Raw genomic sequence first — 18530 nt, 5'->3', positions numbered from 1 at the left:
TACCTTATTGATCCATAAAAGAGTTAACCCGTAGCAAATTGTACCATATCTCGGTTAAACCATAATATACGTACAAATAGTATAACAAGTCATATTTGTCAGCATCACAAAAAACCTCTTCGCAGTCAGCATGGTAAGTTTGCCAATCGGTTGTACTTCATATTGATTCGTAACCCGAAGCACATCGTTCCCTTTCTTGGATAAGATGATAGATACGTTAAACACATGCATGTTTGCTAACAAATCAAAAGCTGTACACTAATATTAGGTCAATCAGAATCAACATTATACCGAAGCTCCAGAAAGTTAGAAAACAAGTACAAAACTGTATCTTGATTGATTTAGGCCGAAAGGATACCCGAAGCATGTCGTATACCTTATTATTGATTGAAACATAAGACAAGTACAACACAATGCATGTTATCATTTCAAACGTCCCTATATTGGTTCAAGCAAATTCAACATGCCAAAGATACAGCAGGTTTGCCAACACTTTAAGACAAAAGTGGTGCACAATATCTTGATTCAAAGACAGTATTAAAGCAGACGCGAAGGAGATTGTATATTTTGAAGAAAAACAAAAAGAAAACACAACGCGGCTCTGGGCTAACTAAGCTGAAATGTTTTGCTATTTTGATTCTTTACAAGGAGATCAATTCAATCCAGACGCAGTAGGTTTATGTCAAGATTCGGTATCCCAGTCCCCTAGTGGTTAATATTATATATCTAGACCAAAGGAAGTAAGGTAAATAACCCTTATTTCATCATCCAAAACATCGAGTAAGTAATCAAAATGCCCACCCTATCACCCGTGAATATCGATGTACATTTAGCTAATGGCTCGATCGCAATATTGGACTTATTAAAGGGGACGAGGTTGTAATGTTTGTTGTTCTCCTCAAAACAATACATTCTCTGGAACTCTGCGTAACATTACACGACGAGGTTTGAATAACTCAACCACCATGGTGAAAACAGCTTTAGTTTTACATTTCAGAAGGGTAAACATACTTATGCAATATTTTCTAAATATTAGTTTTGAGGCTACTATTCTTTTAACGCTCGATATTAGAATCCCACGCAGACGATGTAGGTTAACCACAAAATAATTGAAAAAATCAGGGTTTCGTGGAAAGGTTGTTGTTGAAGGGCTATCGTAAGACTTGAATAATGCACGGTATACTTCTCAATGCTCATGTTTATTGAGAGACTAATGGAGGGATTAAGCTGATGATATGTGTGCAATGGTTTTGCTGTGTGGATTGGGGCTTGGATTTGATGGCCGTTTTCGTTCAAGTAGGTCTTGACAGATATTCCTTTAACATTTTACACACTATAGGATCAAAACAACCAGGACACAAATCCAACTCAAACACAGCGAAAAAAAAAACAGAAAAAAAGAAGAAGAAGAAAACAGACAGGAATTACCGAGATACCCGAGTCAACGCTCGACATCCTTTTTTTCCTCCTGCATGTAACCTTACTGATGACAGTTTTCTAGAATAGCACTATTCGGTAGCGGCCAGAATTTGCTAAATATAGAACAGAATTGGGACACGTTGCGGTGAAAGCAGATTCGATGCCTGTTGCCATTTGTCAACTATTCGGAAACAAAATAAAATAACTACTTTAGTATAATGATATCATAATAATATGAGGCATTTTGAGCAGAATCTATTGTTGTTGACGTACCCCCCAACGTAAACAAAAAGAACATTAATAATACACTAGGTACCGATGTATACATAATAGGCCTATATCAAAACTGATTCAAACGATTTTTCCCGCCAAATGCTATGGTCAAAGTTTTCTAACGAAATGGAAGGAAATAATTTCCGACAATTCTATTAATTGGTAATCAATTAATAAATTTAGAACCCAATTTTAATATGCGACAAAAAATATGTTCTTTATTTCATATTATTGTGATAAAATAAAGCTGACAATGACGAAGCCTAATACATATAATGGCGTAGCTAAGGGGACACCCCCCCCCCCCAATCGTTTTAAATCTGGAATGTTTGGACTGAAAACGCCAATAGTTTTAATGTGATAATTTGATGTTTCGGAAGTATGCCTATTAAATCACCATTGTGCACCTCTACAAGCCTAGCGACGGCGCTTAAAAACTGCCCTTTTGAGCACTTGAAACTATCACTGTCCATGTTTACAAGTACGTGTTACGGTGTTAGTGTATCCGGGTGCTGAATAAATTGCATAAAGTAATTACTTGTATTGCCACTGTCTTTTATGACGACGTGATGGTGTCGCGTGGGAGGATTGTTACGTTGGCAAACATATCCAATGTGCTTTACTAAGCACCCACGACAAAATGAGCTCAGCTAAATTATTGATTTCGAGAGGGGCTCTTAAATCAGCTTCTGCTTGCATCTAGAACGTAATATCGTTTTTTTTTTTTTTTTTAACCTTTTGAGAGATAAACACAATGATGTATGTTTTGTTGCGAGGATGGATTAAGTCCCCCGCATTATTTTGAGGTTAAACATTAATTATTAATGCAACATGCTTTATATTGTACCACGCTTTGTTTGTCAAGAGTAGATCAAATGTCACGCTAGAAAGTATATTAGGGTCAGAAATTGTTTTTTCAATGTAAGGCTCACATCCAAAATATAAAATAAACGGTGTATACTTTCTGAAAAAAATGTTGCGGTTTATTTCGAAAGAACATCAAATCAATCCATGTTTACGAACGGATACCAGAGTTCAGAATTGCCAACTGATGAAAAACAAAACTAGTTCAAATCAATAGTTTCACTGATTACACTAATCCTCCATGGAAATGTTTTCATCTAAATGTAGATCGGAGACCCATGAACAAACAGATTCCTTAAAATAAACCAGAGGAAAACTGAAAGAAGACTATGTATAATCTACGTGGGAGGAATAAGAATATCAGCAAGGCGCTATCATTGTTTGCTCTCTAGATTTATAACTGAATAATTCTACCCTTAAAAAGATAATATATGTGGTATTTACACAGAACTCTCACATCGTGCTTCTTTATGATTGGAGGGAGACCAAAGACAATGAAATGAAAAAGATTACATCATGGAAATTTTAAAATCTAAAACGGATCATCCACAAGGAATTCCGTTTACAAATTATATGGGAAAATAAAGTTTACAGCTGTTGGAAACAACTTACCAACTATATGGTATAAATAAAAAGAACAGATAACGGCCTGACGTTTTGACCCTAGAGTCTTTCTCGAAGGATACTTGAGAAAGACTTTCTATCCTTCGAGAAAGGCTCTAATATAGGGTCGAAACGTCAGGCCATTAACTTTGTTTTCAAATTCTATAGGAGGTTGTTCACAGAGACAAAAAAATAGAATAAAATTAACATAATTATTGGAAAGAATAGGCAACAGTTTTTGGGCGCTAGCAGACTTACCAGATTTGGCCATTGTTCTTGGTAGTGTGCGCATGCTCAGAACTACTCTGCTGCCACCTAGCGTTCTCAAGTTTCCATAGGAATACAGGCTCACCGTTACTCAGCAATCCAAGGTCACGGAAAATTGGCTCCATCTGGAAGGATTAGAACGTTGGGATTTGAAATAATGAAGTTTCTTTGTTTGGTGAAAATAAATTAGCTCTCTGAAAGCTACATTTACTTCACTATCTTACAGAAAGGTTTATGACATTGCACAATATTGGATCCAATTAAAACATTATGAAACCATGATGGTTTTATAACGACCAGCCGAGAAAAACATCAACAACAACAAACAGACACAATTAGAGCTGATAACGTCACAGTTGTTTACCACTTTGAAGAAGAATTGGACACCATTGTGTCTCGCTCAAATGTCGCAAATGTAGATCAAATTTTTCTAGTACTTCATGGAGCATAGTAGACAAACCATGACGTCATCATTACGGGAGCTTGTTCAACCCGTCGACGTCTGAAAGTTAATGTTTGTTCTGTTTTTAGTTTGTCAAATTCATCTCTAATTTCCCCCCCCCCCCAAAAAAAAGAAAAAAAAACCTGAGACCAAATCCCATAATGTTAAACTATACATTTAATCAGTCCAATGCAAAGTCGAGTCCATGCCTAATATCCCGTGTATTGTTCTTCAAGCGAAGGCGACAGGGAAACGTGCCCCCCCCCCCCCCCTCCGTGTCTTCCTGCCAAGCAAAGCACGAATACCTCATGGGAAGAGTCTTAAAGAAGCGTCCTCGAAGAAACGTGTCGCTACTTATCACTGCATCTATTTTTTCCATTTCATAATGTCCACATTTTTCCCCGTTAGAATATAGGCCTATCTGGCGAATAAAGGAAGCCACGATATACATAGCTCTAATTATAGGTGTACCTTTAGTTGTTTAAAACATAGAAACTATTTGCGCACCGGAGGGAAAAAAAGACTCCCTCTATATATAACTTGATATATGAGGGATTTTTATTCACTACGCCGACACAGAGATTTATGGCTTTATTATAAAGAACACTTGAAAAAGCAACAACTGAAATGAAACTTATTAAAAATGCTTCAATCAATCAGTCAAGTATTCTTAGGCAGATTATAGGCACACTAATGAGATGTCACTAAAATATAACATGATCAGAAACATGTAGGCCAACACAATATGTACCATTTGTGCCCCTTTCTCTAATTTCCTGCTTGGTTTGTTTCTTCTCTGTATTATTTTCTTATTATCTTCTTCCTGCGGACAATTCTTGAAAGGCAATATTTTATAACCCCTTCAAGATTTAACCGAGACATCTCCCCTCCCCCCCCCCAAGATGGCATCAGACCCAATGCATTGGATTTGCCTCCAAATCCTCCCCCGCAAAGAAGGAATCAAGCAAGAGGAATAATTGTTTACCTAGACAGATATCTCGATTCTGATGTTACATGAGAGATTTCCCTTCTCAAAAGAAATCGAAAATTATCAGATTTCTTTTGAGAAATAAATAATGTGAGCGGTTGTAAAACGAGTCCCTCGCTATTGTTAACCACACCACGACCACCCACTCCTCATATAATGTGGATACTGTTTCACGTTCCAATAGCTTGTTGTGCTGATTAATTACTTTAGGAAAAGAGAAGAAAACAGACGAAAGAACTCCTCCATAAATTTAAATTGTTCATCATCATCGTCATGATTCTAGCCATCGCCGAACATCAACCCACGACTGTCGATTTAGAACACAACTCGCGTCTGGTTGATATAGCGATAACAGTCACATAGATTAATCAATGTCAGGTTGTTTTGGACGATGCTGTATGTACGCACGTTGGTATCCACGCAAATAGCTGAATGTTAATTTTGTCTGATGTCAACCAATACTTCTCGTCAGTCGTGGACAGTTTTGTGTTTGTCGCCAGGAAGGGGAGATGGGCAACATTTTACTGTCATACAACATGGAATCATGGGTTTAAAAACAAATTGATTTCGCAAATTCAGTGAACTGCAGTTTTCAGTCAGAATGTCAACATCGCCCACTGAGCTCCCTTGGGAGAAAAACAAAGACACACAAGAGAGAGAAACAAAGTTACTATAAAACTGGTTATTAAAACAGAAAAACAAATGTTGAAATTGAATTTAACAACGAATCATCTGTGATTTATAACTGTTCCTCAGTCAACTATATATGAAAATATTCCCCAAAACCTTACAACATTTTTTTTATAACAAAAGAGAGAGCAAAATAGAAGCATTTTTTTAAAACAAGCTTTCAATAAATTCAAGGGATGAAAGTGTAACGAAATTTGAGGGAGTGAAACATGTTCATCCCTTGATGCAATCGCCCCCTGTTAGTGACCTTTAGTTTCGAGGCATTGCTCAATCCCCGACCGCAAGCAGACGGCAGCAGCAGTGAAAATTGGCGATAAACAAGTTACGGGAAAAGGGCGGCAAACACGTAGGAAGGACCCGTATTATTTTACATGGTTGAGTGTCGTATGTTGACACCTCTGATTGTAACGGTTCTTGACTCTTCTCTTGCAGGAGACAGAAACGTTGGGTGTTGAGAGCAAAGATCCTGTTCAAATCGAAGATGTCGAAGAGGAGAAAACGTCTCAAGAAACAAAAGGTATACAACATTCCTCAAGCAGAACCAAGTGAAATATCACTTTTTTTTATAACAATGTGACATAGGAATGAAATTGTACAAAATTTATAGAAGTTAACAGAAATGGCAATGGCTATTTCGACCCAACAAGAGGAGACTTTCTCAAAGGCATTGATGACAACACAACACAGAGAGAGAGAAGTATAGGGCCTCTAATTTAATGGAAGCATTCATGTGGCTAGAAGTTAAAAGGGAAAAGTGGAATGCAGTTAGAAGAAGCAAGGGACAATAAGACAAGGAGACGGCTGGAGACGAGGCTATAGTTTCCACAAGTCTAGACTGATTGTGTCCACTGCAATGTATACATCCTTTAATTGCATACGAAAATTAACGAACTAAAATGTAGGGGAAATATGCTGAATCTCTCTTTTTGTCCCGATAACAACCTCATTTGGTAAACAAGATACTTTTTAGGTCAAACTGAGAAAATGGAAATCGGCTTTCGCATTTCGAGATATACCTCATAAACCAAAGAAGATCAAGTCTTAAAGGGTCACATCTATATCGAAAGAGCCAAATCACAACCTAACCTGTATTCGAGTATAAGGTTTAAACTCATGCTATTATCTTCTTTCAGATTGCAAAGACTTTCTGGCGGCAATCACGCCGACGGATTTTTGGTTTTAATATTTTCCCGCGTAATAACATTGTATTGGCATTTGATATTTTGCTCGTACAGAGGGCGCTATTGCGAAAGAGTCACCAGAGGAAGTAGAAGGATCAGGGGTTTCATCGGAAGAGGAAAAGGAGGAGGTAGTCACGCCCAACAAAGAAATCGTCGACTACAGAGATATAGAGGTTGATGACGGAAGTGACGTCATCAATGATAATAATGAAGTGTCCTACGCAGCAGGTACGGGAATATTAATTATTCAGCTAAACCGTTAATCGGAATCACGGGAAAATAGTGATGGTGTGGCGGTTTCAGTCTTCCGCCGTGTTCAGTTTTCCGGGACTCAGTAAAGCAAAATAACAATTGACTTCTTTCGCTTGCTGTGCGCAGGCGTTGCATGACGTAATGTTACCGTATTCGGTCATTCGGAAAACTGAACACGGCGGAAAGTTGAAACCGCCACACCTGAAACTACTTGTTTTGTGTAATATTTATTTAAACTTGGTGCATAACCGGATCAGCTTGTTTTTGTGTGAATGTTGTGGGTTTTGGGTTGGGGTGGGGCCGAGGAGACGAGGACGTTAGAATCAGGGCTACAGTTTGGGACAATAACTCGCAATTCAACAATCTCACACCCTTGGCGTATGCACAATTCACAGAAGGCTCCCCTGTCATTGCCGCGTCATATTTACTCGTCGATGTTGCTTGGGAGAGAAAAGTAAAATACAATTGAAAATCTGACTTCTTATCGAAATTGTCACGTTTTCTTTTTTTCCTTGGCCAGGTTTATTCGACGATAACTTCGATGATTACCGTCTAGACGAACAAGAAGCCAGGGAACTCCTACGAGAACTTAGTGATCCCGCACAGGTGGCACTATTCATCATGGAGTCCGATGACGTCACGGGTTTCTTGAAGGCAGTTGGCATGCTCCTTGAACAGGGATTTGTGAGTGTGGCTTTTTCTCCCCATTATTTACTGACATAACGATCACTTATAAAAATCGCAACTTAAATTACACACAAAATAATTTTCTTTTATTGATGCATTCTCATCACTCCAGTCATCTATAATTTTGCCCTTTGCAGATCAGTGAGGAATACGCGTTCTTCGTCAAGGAGGCAGTCTCTCAAGAGCTTGAAGAACTATTGATGCTTCAAGACCAAGAACTCTTCGGTAACCCCATGGGTCTTCAGAACCCCGTGGATCCAGATTATGTGAGTCAAGTTTACTTGCTTCCTTAGCACAGAACTGTGTTGCTTATAGACAGAAACAGGTTACCATCCAAAATTACCATGTAAATGATTATAGTGTGTGGCTGGTTCCAACATTATTTTGCTTCTAGCGGCTCTTGTTATGGGCATTAGGTTGGCTCGGTGGTTTCTTCCTCTTTCTTTCACCGCTGTGGACCCCGGTTCGAATCCCAACTTAGACCTTGAGCTTTGCATATTGCGTGCGTGGGTTTTCGAATGAGGTTTTCGTCCCCAATATTTAAAACTGAACATTCACGTTTCCTATATTAATTCTTAATGGCGTTTGGGCTGCTGATTTTTTGTGATAGGGTTTCTGGTGTAACAAAATTGTCGTAGATTCGACCACAACCTCAGGGAGGGTTGGCCGTTAGATGTGTTCCTCAAACGTTTCTATCTTTTGTATACAGGTTGAGGAGATTTTGAACCGACCTGCCCCGTACAACCCTCAAGACTACATGGACTATCCCATGCCATACGAGGAGACATATCCTGAGTCTGTGGACTATGAGATGTTCCAGAAACCCTACTCCGAAGGTAAGACAGTTTCATACAAATAATAAGACATAAATTTGTAAAGCGCCTAATTCGAAAAGCCTCTAATAGAGCATAACGAGAACAACAAAATATATAATGGGAGAAAGAAACAAGATACAAATAAGCAAATTACAAAAGCAGCTTTAAAAAAATGTGGGAACAATTCGACTGAGGCATCACACCGAGATAAATGGCAAATAATTGTGAAATAAACGTCAGTGCTTGATTGTTTTATACTTAGAGGAGGAAAATAGTTGCTGGCAGTTATGCGCCAATACATGAAATAAAAATCATCTGACAAATTTTAGTAATCAGGAGAAAATAGCGAAAAACCATGACTCGCTAGAAGACAATCGCAACGTTTCTTTAATATTTCAGTGTCATTGTTTAATTACAGAGACTATTGCACTGTCCGAGATCGCTAACATTGTTGCCGACCAAATTGAAAATGGTGAGATGTCAACAGACAGAGGCGAAAGAATTATAGGTGAGATTTTATAACCAAGGTTTAAAGAAAAGCTTCACAGGCTATTAACAGGGTCGACTGCAAAATGCAGTTTGACCAACCCACCCCTTCCACACCCAGAAAAAGCGGATTCTTTAAAAAAGAATCCCTTCAAATTTATAAGAATAGAGCTAACTATTCGAAAAATGGAGAATTCCTCCCCCCCCCCCCCAAAAAAAAAAAAAAAACAAAAAAAAAAAACATTCCAATTCATTCAAGAACACCACTTTAAAGACAATATATTCTCAACATTATGGTCACGGAAAATAAAATAGGAGGGTCTACACATAATTTTTCTGAATGTTTCTCTGAAAATGTTGTCCCATCCATGTAAAAATAACATCAACAACAACAAAAGCATTTGTTTCAGTGCAAAGAGTGAACAACATTAACAATAACTAATTGTTTGTGTTTTGTCGATGCTCCCAAATTCAGACATCCTTTCACAGCTTCTCCCGGAAAGCTTCTGGAACGAAGGAGAAATCTCAGAAGAAATGATGCAAGAAATGGGACAAGATTTCTCCAACCTCTACCCGTCCATGCCTATTGGAGACGGCTACCAAACCTTTGAAGATGAAGAAGACGAACCACTTCCCGGTGGAAATAGACACGTCAAGGAAGAGGTGGTAGTAGACAAGGAAGGTCGACCCGTTGCTGAGGTGCTCCAGACCGTAGAAGAGCAGGAGACGGGAGACGTCTTGGATGGAGAAGATGCTGAAGAAGCCGAAGAGGAACTTGAGAAAGAGCTGGAGGAGATCGAACCGGAGGAACAAGATGATTTTGAACAAGCACTTCAAGGTAGTTGCCCCCCCCCCCCCCCCCCTGAAAGAAGTTGAACGTATACGATCGGAAACCCAATTTCCATTGAGGTTATAATACAATTACGGTGATGTTATCATGTACGTTTATTCGTTTCTTACTTGACTAACAGATGTTGAGGCAATTGCAACGGCTGAGGAGGAGGCTAAAGATGACCCTGATGACGAGATGGTTGATGCCGCTGATGACAATTCTGCATGGAAGGACCTCGTATTGCTTCTTGATGAAGGTAACTATAGTCTTAATTCAGGACGCTTAGTATTGAATATGTGTATCTAATCTATATCAACTTTGTATCTGATCTGTATCCCTGATCTATATCAACCTTTTTCCAAAGATTGCTTCAGAGAAAAAAGCAAAATTGAACCAAGAAACATTAAAATACTGAGGATTTTATAATCACGCTTGAAAAATACAGAAAATACATGAGGCTTTATAACCAATTGAAATCACATTGACAACATGTATTATAGGACCAGTAACAACACTTGATGTGACCCAACACGCAGAAACAAACCTGTGAAAGTTTAAGCTCAATCGGTCATCAGAAAAATAGTGAGGAAAACTACTAATTTGTTGTCACTGTTTTCAAACACCTAGTTTCTTCTCACAGGATTAAAACTACTCGTTTGACTCATTGTTTAAAAAATATAAAGTTGAAAGCAACAAGATTTCAGAGGAAATTTCCAAACAAAACTACAACAAGTTGTGTGCAAAAATCTGCGATTGACCCTTTTGCTAATAATAATATTAAGCAAACTCTTTTCTAGAAATTGAATACTCCTTTGCAAGACAATACGCTTATTTTTGATTGATAGTTAAACGGTTATTTATTTGATTTGTTTTTTTTGTTTTTTTGCAGGAAAAGTTTCAGACGAGTTACTGAAAGAGCTTGGAATTTTCAACAAAGATCTGGATTTAAGGGGCAAATTGGACTAAAAAAACACCTTGATATTGGAACTGATTTTTGTTTAAAGGTTAAAGTAAATTACCAACTAAATGAAGCGAAAGTTTTAATACTTTATGGACTAAGGGTGAAAAAGACTTTTTTGTTAACATTTATTATCTGTTTTGACTCAATTCTGCTCATTCCAACCGGCTTGTTTAAGCTCTAAGTGAAACAGTTATGCGGTCCCGAAATACACAATCTTCAGCCATGTTCATTCACAGATATTTATTTTACAGAAAGTGAAATGAAACTTTTATATATGCCACTTTGCATGACCCAATGGTGAGATGGAATGAAATCCTCACTCATCATGGAAAACTTCAAGAGAATTCAAACATACCGCATTTTTATTATAATTTGAAACGAATTTGTTAATTTCTTTATATAACGAGGTGTTTCCTAGAGTTTTAAGTTTGAAAAACGTCTTTGAGTTAAATAAAGTCACCATATATCACGAAAAGACACGCCTTCTTCTTCACCTTAATTTACTCAGCAGTCTATTTTCTATCTCCATTGTTGTTGTTGATTGTGGATAGTGTGTTACGATGTTTATTTTATCCACATTCACTCACCTCAAGTTATGTTTCCTCAAACCACTTCAAATATTCCTTACAAAACCGATGCGCAGCGATATAATATGATTTATTTCGGAAAATATCTTCACAATGCCGAAAATAATTAATTGCTATTCTACATGGTAATATGCCATGTCATTCCATTGGTTTTGGTAAAGAGAAGAAAAGTGTGTAAACATTTTCTCAATCGAGCTGCTCGATTTAAATTTGAGTAAGTTACTCATTTTGCATCAATGTTATTGTTGTTTACCCATTTCAATAATTAAGATAAAGAACATCGAAAATTGAAACATTTTAATGGGAACGGTTGAGGTATTTTGTTCATAGTGTGGCCTTAATTTAAAAACAAATTATTCAAAATAAATAAAACAAAATCCCTCGATGGAAAGTCATTTTATTTCCAAGATATAGATTTAAGTTCGTCTGGGCTTTTCTGTTTTATTTTCATACGCTATTTTCTGTTAATATGAAATTTTATGAAAACTTAAAAATACCAGTGTAAATAATGATCTTAAAATACTGCAAAGAATAGCTTCGATGTCAGACAGCTTGCCTTTATGTCGCATTTGTTGTAATGCATAACTCTAGCATGTCTCCAACTTAAACAATTAACAACATCAAAACTAGTTTAATTTTAAGAGTAATTCAACTGTAAGAAAGGTTTTCGATGATATTATTATTAAGGATATTATAGCATAAAATATAATTCAGATATTTATTGTTACTTGACGAAGATTTCAGCTGTATTTTTCTATTTATATTGACTATCAAAATATTGGCACAGAATGCATTATCTATATAAACACTTATTCCTTTATTTTGAAATAATTATTTATAATTATGAGTATTCAAACTGAGATGAGTTATCCTTATTGTCAGAGGCGTAAATACTACAAGCAACTATCTTAAAAACTATCTTGTATCTTGTTGGTGTTTAAATAGCACCCAGTTTTCCTCATAGCAAAGAAGTATATTATATGACCGAGAACTACATTCCCAAAACTGTTTCAACTTTATTGTTTTGTGATGATTTTTGCAAATTTAAGACACATTAATTAAAAGAAGCCAACTCAGATTAAACAAAAATTAAAGGGCATTTTCGAAAAACCAAACTGAGGTGGTAATAAACGGACTTCACAAATCACAGAATGGTGGATAAGGTACAAGCCAGAATCGATGACGAAGCTTAAGTTTCGAAAATGCCTTGAGTCGTGACTTTATAAGAAATAGCCTTTAACTAAACAATCCTGTAAAGGTTGTTAGTGTAAGCATATTTTATAATAAAAAGTACAAAACAGCTTTTGTTTTAATGAATGTCCACCACCAGCGCAATCAACAGCTTTTGGTCTCGAGATAGCCTTATCGCGCACATATCACAGCAGACGTCTAGGTAACAGACGTGTTGCAGCTCGCTGCCAGTGCCAACCTCGCTCCCAGTGCTGATTGATATCGCAGCGCCATTTTTATTTTCCAGACGTCTTCTTACACTCTAAAAGCTAAAGAGTTGAATCCAACACTTGCATTAGTTCGGTGAGTGACTACACTTTGAAAGTGTTGGATCCAGCGTTTTGTATGTTAAATCTAGCATTTTAAATGTTTGATCCAACGCAAAAAGGGTTAATTCAACAATTTAAGTGTTACTTCAACCTTTTTCCTTTGAGTTGTTGGATCAGGTTGACGTAACACTTAAATTGTTGAATTAACCCTTTTTGCGTTGGATCAAAAACTTAAAATGCTAGATTTAACATACAAAACGCTAGATCCAACACTTTCAAAGTGTAGTCACTCACCGAACTAATGCAAGTGTTGGATTCAACTCTTTAGTTTTTAGAGTGTAGGCATGCCTTGTTCGCTGAGTTATGAGAGGGGATCGATGTACGGTGGGCTGCCCATGGTAGCGAGGTTGCGCTGCGTCCGTTACCCCCCCCCCACACCGATGCTATATATTACGCTATAGCGATACCATTAATAATTTAATAAGTAAATGTTGTAAATAATACAGCGTCTTTGTGATACGATAATAACCAAAAGATTTATGAAGAAAATCTATAAAAATTAAATTATAATTATGTTGTCTACGAAAAAGCTTGCATTGTATTCAAACCGTTCAAATAATATCCAAAAAGATATCTAATATCAATACCAATATTATATCTGTATTAAAAACGCATGTATACTTAGTGATACCTTTAACTTGGCCATTGTAAGTTATAGCTCGCAAGTAGAAAACTTTGTACATACATAAATAAACTGTTAGAGTTAAGTAACATTGTGCATTAATTATAGCATCCATGTGCACGGAGCTCCAGTTGGCATAACACCATATTATAACCAGAGAGTAAACGTGTGGAGTAAATTTATCGTGGCACCTTTGGAGCCCCATACTTAAGCGTTATGGTCAGAATAATACTTGTACATCACCATCTGTTGTGTATAGAGCTATCTCTGCATTTTGTGAAATGGGTAAATGATGCGTAGATGTAGTTTGAACTTCGGAATAGCAAACGTTGTTGAGATCCCATAATGTACGTCTTATAATTAACCACGGCAGCTGACAAAGAAAAACGTACACTGTGATTGGGGAAAAGTATACGAAGAACTGATTGGACTAGAACCAGATCTTGCTGGAGTTAGAAAACAAGGGGCGTTTTAGCCCATCAGATGCAGTATAATTGCTGGAAGTTGGGCCAGTATGGAACACATACCAGAGAATAAAGGGATCGTTGATTATGTGTGACAAAACAGGTGTCTTGAAGAGTTTCACTGTATGCAATAAAAAATTCTCAAAATAAAACAAAATTGCCTAAAAAACGGTTGTTTCACCAGAGAAATGATACCCTCCCATGTCTAGCTCTCCCATCATGATTTTATAACGAGTATCTTTTAAACCTTTTTATTTAGCCGTTCGAATAAACTTCATTCTATAGGCCTTTACCGCCGCAACCACTTTTCCATTAATGGTGAGACTGGGGTCGGTAGCTGGAACTGTGCTTAATAGGTTATCGAGATTTTTACCGCACATGCCCATAACTATATAAACACCTGTAATGACTGTTGCCACCTTCACTGTTGACACCATTCTATCATTAATTGAAAACCATTTTAGCGATAATAATTATAAAAAATTTGCAAAAATAGATTATATAATATAGACGTAAATTATCGGTTTGCTGAAGGGGATTTAACGACAAGAGCTTTTTTCAATTACTGATTTATATTTTATTTTTACATCATACAGACAAGTAAGTGTTTGCATAAATTAATTATTAATGTATTAATTAATATTGTTTTAGTAGTCACTTGTGTTGTTGGCAACCATGATCTGGATCAAATGTATATTCAGCTTTAATTTAATAGAAACAATACAATTTTCAATGAGATTAATGGTAATAATAATAGTAAGATATTTTAAAATGATGGTACATAGGCCAGTCGGAGGCAAGTGATAGTGGATTGATAGCAGCTCTAATCATACACGGGTAGCATGAATGCGGGTCAACATAGAGTAGGCCCTACTGCATTTAGCCTAACACAAGTAGATGATGAACTGGTATCTACTGTTGAACCGAGTCAAATACGATCCGCAGTGTGATGAGTGCTGTTCGATCAGACACTGACTCATTTTGGGTCAGTTTTGTAGTGAAATTTGCTCTGTTTGAATCGGATTATCATTCTTCCTAACCGGGATTTCGGATCAGTGAGGGCACAGAAAATGGTCATACTGATCCGGCTAAACTATACGAGTCTGCATGGGAACCGGAACCGGATCAAAATAGTGTGTAATTCCGAATCTGGATTACTGGCATGGGCGATATATCGAATACAACGCTATTCTTATTCCTCGTATTTGGGTCAATCAAGATCTGACCTCTATGATCACACTTTTGTGCCATTGATAATGTTTTTTTAGTTTTCAACTAATAATATTATAAGCACACAGAAGTTCTTGCATGGAGCGCAGATTGTCAGATGTTAAATAAATGTGAATAGTTCGTAACTTGCCGGTATTTAAATTTGTCTCTTTCTTTTTGTACTCACTGGACATACTAAATAAAGAACCCGTTGACTTGATTACTCGCTGTCCTACATTAACTTTTGTAGAATACGAATATATATGCTTATAAACTTCATCTGCTTTGAATCAGCAGTGTTTTCCGCTTGGCATTTAAAGGGACACACCGGCCGAATTGGGCTATTTGGGCTACAAAATAGACTAAGATATGACTTCAACGGTCTTCCAGGAATGAAGAAGAACAGTCCTTATTTAATATTTAATTTATCCAGTTTGTTTCTTACCCAGTACATCTTGTCTTTGTTTTCTGTTGTGTTTTTCTAAAGAGCGCTTAGGGACATGTTTTATTACTATGTGTTATGCGCTATATAAGAATGGTTAATTATTATTATTATTTAAAAAAATCATCAAATTTAGCCGTTTTTGAGCATTTTAAAACAAAAACGCAGGTCGCGTGATTGTTTTAACCAAAAAGTGGTACAAACAATCACGTGACCTTCCGGGCTAGTTTTACTTTCAGCCGTCTAAAAGTAACTTACTTAACCAAATTTTAATCTTTTTTTTACAAAATTATTTACGAATAATTGACGAAAAAGATCATGTATTCAAATTATCGCTACAAAATGTAAATAATGGTGAAAAATCTAACGTAAGATTCACATTCAAAGAGTCCGTGTAACGGAAGCTTGTTATATGGCCGCTATGGTTTTTTTTTATAATTTTTCGCTAAATACGTGACATTTTTTTTTACAGCAACCATCTATAAAAACATTATTTATGATTCTACACCCCTAAATTGCGTAAACGGTGAGCCGGTGTGTCCCTTTAACCAACTACACACGTGTTTGTCAATCAAAAAATAATGTCAACAAAAATCTCCAATGGGGGTCATTTGTCACATGCTACAATTATCTTCAAGTGGGCCTTGCCTGATTCTGAAGATTCTCTCACTTGACAAAGCTGCATTTATTTCATAGCATGATAGGTCTGCTTCGTTCTTCCACGTGGGCACAGCATTTCTTAGAAAGTTTAGGCACCGTATTGGGGGAACTAAACGGGGGTCAGGCTGTCACTCTAGTCTCCGTTCGGGCGCATTGATAACATTAAACCAACAACAGAGGAAGCTGTTCACATCGTGTGGTTCACACTACTTACAATGCCAATTGCCAACCCTAACGGTTTCACGGTTTCGGTCTCTGAAGCTCACCTATCTTCCGATAGCGCCCTCTTTTGAAACAACTTCTTTCAGCCCAGACAATAGGACAATACAATCCCCTATGGCGGGGGAGGGGGGTATTAGAAATTACTTATTATTAATAAACGAACACTTTTACTGTTGAGCGAAAGCAACCACTCAAGCTGTGCACTCAAGCCTAGAGCTCCATGATAGTAGCAAGCGGCAATAAATAAGGGTTTCAGTTATTACCCAATGACCATAGGCCTTTTCGGCATTTAAATGACAAGAGTTTAACTATATACAAATTGTCCTCATGTTGTTTTGTAAGGCGATGCTCAAGCTGTGTGCACATGTGCTATTGGTAGGCCCCTACCCCTGAAATTAAACTCAACGGTGCATGCACATTAGCATTGCCGTGGGCTGGTTATTAAACACACATGACAATAATAATTGCCGACCAATGCCCAAAATATCGTCTCGAACTATTGCAGCATTTTCATCTTTACGGACAGGGAGAATATTTGTACTCTGTTTCTATTCCCTTCAAGTATCTTAAACTGGCACTTTAAGGTTTTTACTTACATGTTCAAGTGCCGCCATCAATGCCCCCGGGGTCCAATACGCATGTGACATTATCCGCAGTCTAGTTTCGTTCTCTTGGCATCCAATCACCAAAGCAGAAGAGTCATAATAAGAAGGTTACAATGGTAAGATTCTTTGTGCAACAAAAAACAACATTCTTGAATAAGTAGGTCAGGTGATACAAAGAGAATGTTGATGCCATCATAGGCATCATCTCGGTTGGATAGGTTAACGACGTGTCTTTATGAAACAAGTGGGGGAGGGGGGAGGGGGGGGGGGCTAGCAGTTCTGAAACACCTGTGTACTAGACTCTGTTTTTCTGAGAATGGAATTTTCTCAAGTATGTAGTTATAAAGTGTATATGGCGTCGATGGTATTCCAAATTGCTACCCAACTAATTGTATTATTTACTTTTTCCTATCCTATACAATAATGAATCCTACTTTGTCATTGTTAAAGTTAGCTCCTTTATCCTAATTATAGGGGTGTTTTTCTATGTTTTATTCATGCTCACATTGAGTATCTCCAAATGGCACACAGCTGTAGGCACGCACCCGCTCGCATTGATCAAGCCGGTGGTAGCATTGGGACCAAAGCAGTCTGATTGGTCTGTTTCTGCAGACATAGCGCATCGGGGCCTAATTTCAAAGAGGTGCAAAAATGTGCTTGACATGGAATTTCTTCCTTGATGAAAACAGGATTACCAACCTAATTTTCAGGATAAGCAAACAACAGCTGAATACCAGTAAACAAGCAATATTTGTTTATGCAAAATTTGGTTGTTAATCTTGTTTTTATCAAGGAAGAAATACCATGCTAAGCAATTTTTTGTGCTTAGCAGCTCTATGAAATTGGGCCCAGATAATTGTGTAAAATATCCCTCCTATACTACCTATCGTCACAAGATAAGAACTTGCGAAGTGTCTGCCAGCTAGTGACCAACGTGGTCCATAAGTTAGCGTGTGCTACGGGAACAAATCACTAACCGGTACTATCTCTGACTAAAGTCCGCTTTTGGTTTTCCTGCACAAACTTGACTGAAAATACAAGGAGACAGAATCAGTGATGCCCAAAGACTCCCTGAAAGTAGGAAAGGGTACATAACTTTATTATCAATGAAGGCTCTTTTTGTTTATTATGTTACTCCTTTTTACTTTTGGTCAGAGAAGCTAAAAGAAAAGGCATGCCGGAGGGGATTCTGTCCACCCTTACGGCGAACTATGTACAAACCTCTTCTCGCCCTATTTTCATTGGAATCAAACTAACTCAACTGCAGGGGAAATAATGGTGAGGATGGGTGAGAAAATGAAGTTGTTAAACCCCTCTTGCAACAGAGGGCGCTCTTTGGTCATGTTTAGTCTCTAACTCAAGCTAAATACGACGAGCTTGAAGAGGAGTCTAGTCATAGG

General features: G+C 37.4%; 1 protein-coding gene across 1 annotated transcript in view; it reads left to right on the top strand.

Moving 5' to 3' along the window:
- Positions 1 to 13016, top strand: part of LOC139937772 (uncharacterized) — a 44113-nt gene extending 31097 nt beyond the window's left edge. Inside the window, exons 3-11 of the mRNA XM_071933077.1 lie at positions 5979 to 6063; positions 6782 to 6955; positions 7500 to 7663; positions 7804 to 7932; positions 8376 to 8502; positions 8900 to 8989; positions 9443 to 9805; positions 9939 to 10055; positions 10689 to 13016. Coding sequence (XP_071789178.1) covers positions 5979 to 6063; positions 6782 to 6955; positions 7500 to 7663; positions 7804 to 7932; positions 8376 to 8502; positions 8900 to 8989; positions 9443 to 9805; positions 9939 to 10055; positions 10689 to 10765 — 1326 coding nt within the window. The 3' untranslated portion in view covers positions 10766 to 13016. The remainder of the gene's footprint in view (positions 1 to 5978; positions 6064 to 6781; positions 6956 to 7499; positions 7664 to 7803; positions 7933 to 8375; positions 8503 to 8899; positions 8990 to 9442; positions 9806 to 9938; positions 10056 to 10688) is intronic.
- Positions 13017 to 18530: the final 5514 nt, after the last annotated feature.

The sequence above is a fragment of the Asterias amurensis genome, chromosome 5, assembly GCF_032118995.1.
Source record: "Asterias amurensis chromosome 5, ASM3211899v1".
Taxonomy (NCBI): Eukaryota; Metazoa; Echinodermata; class Asteroidea; order Forcipulatida; family Asteriidae; genus Asterias; species Asterias amurensis.
Note: the sequence above shows the minus strand (reverse complement) of the source record. Positions and strands in the feature narration are given on the sequence as shown.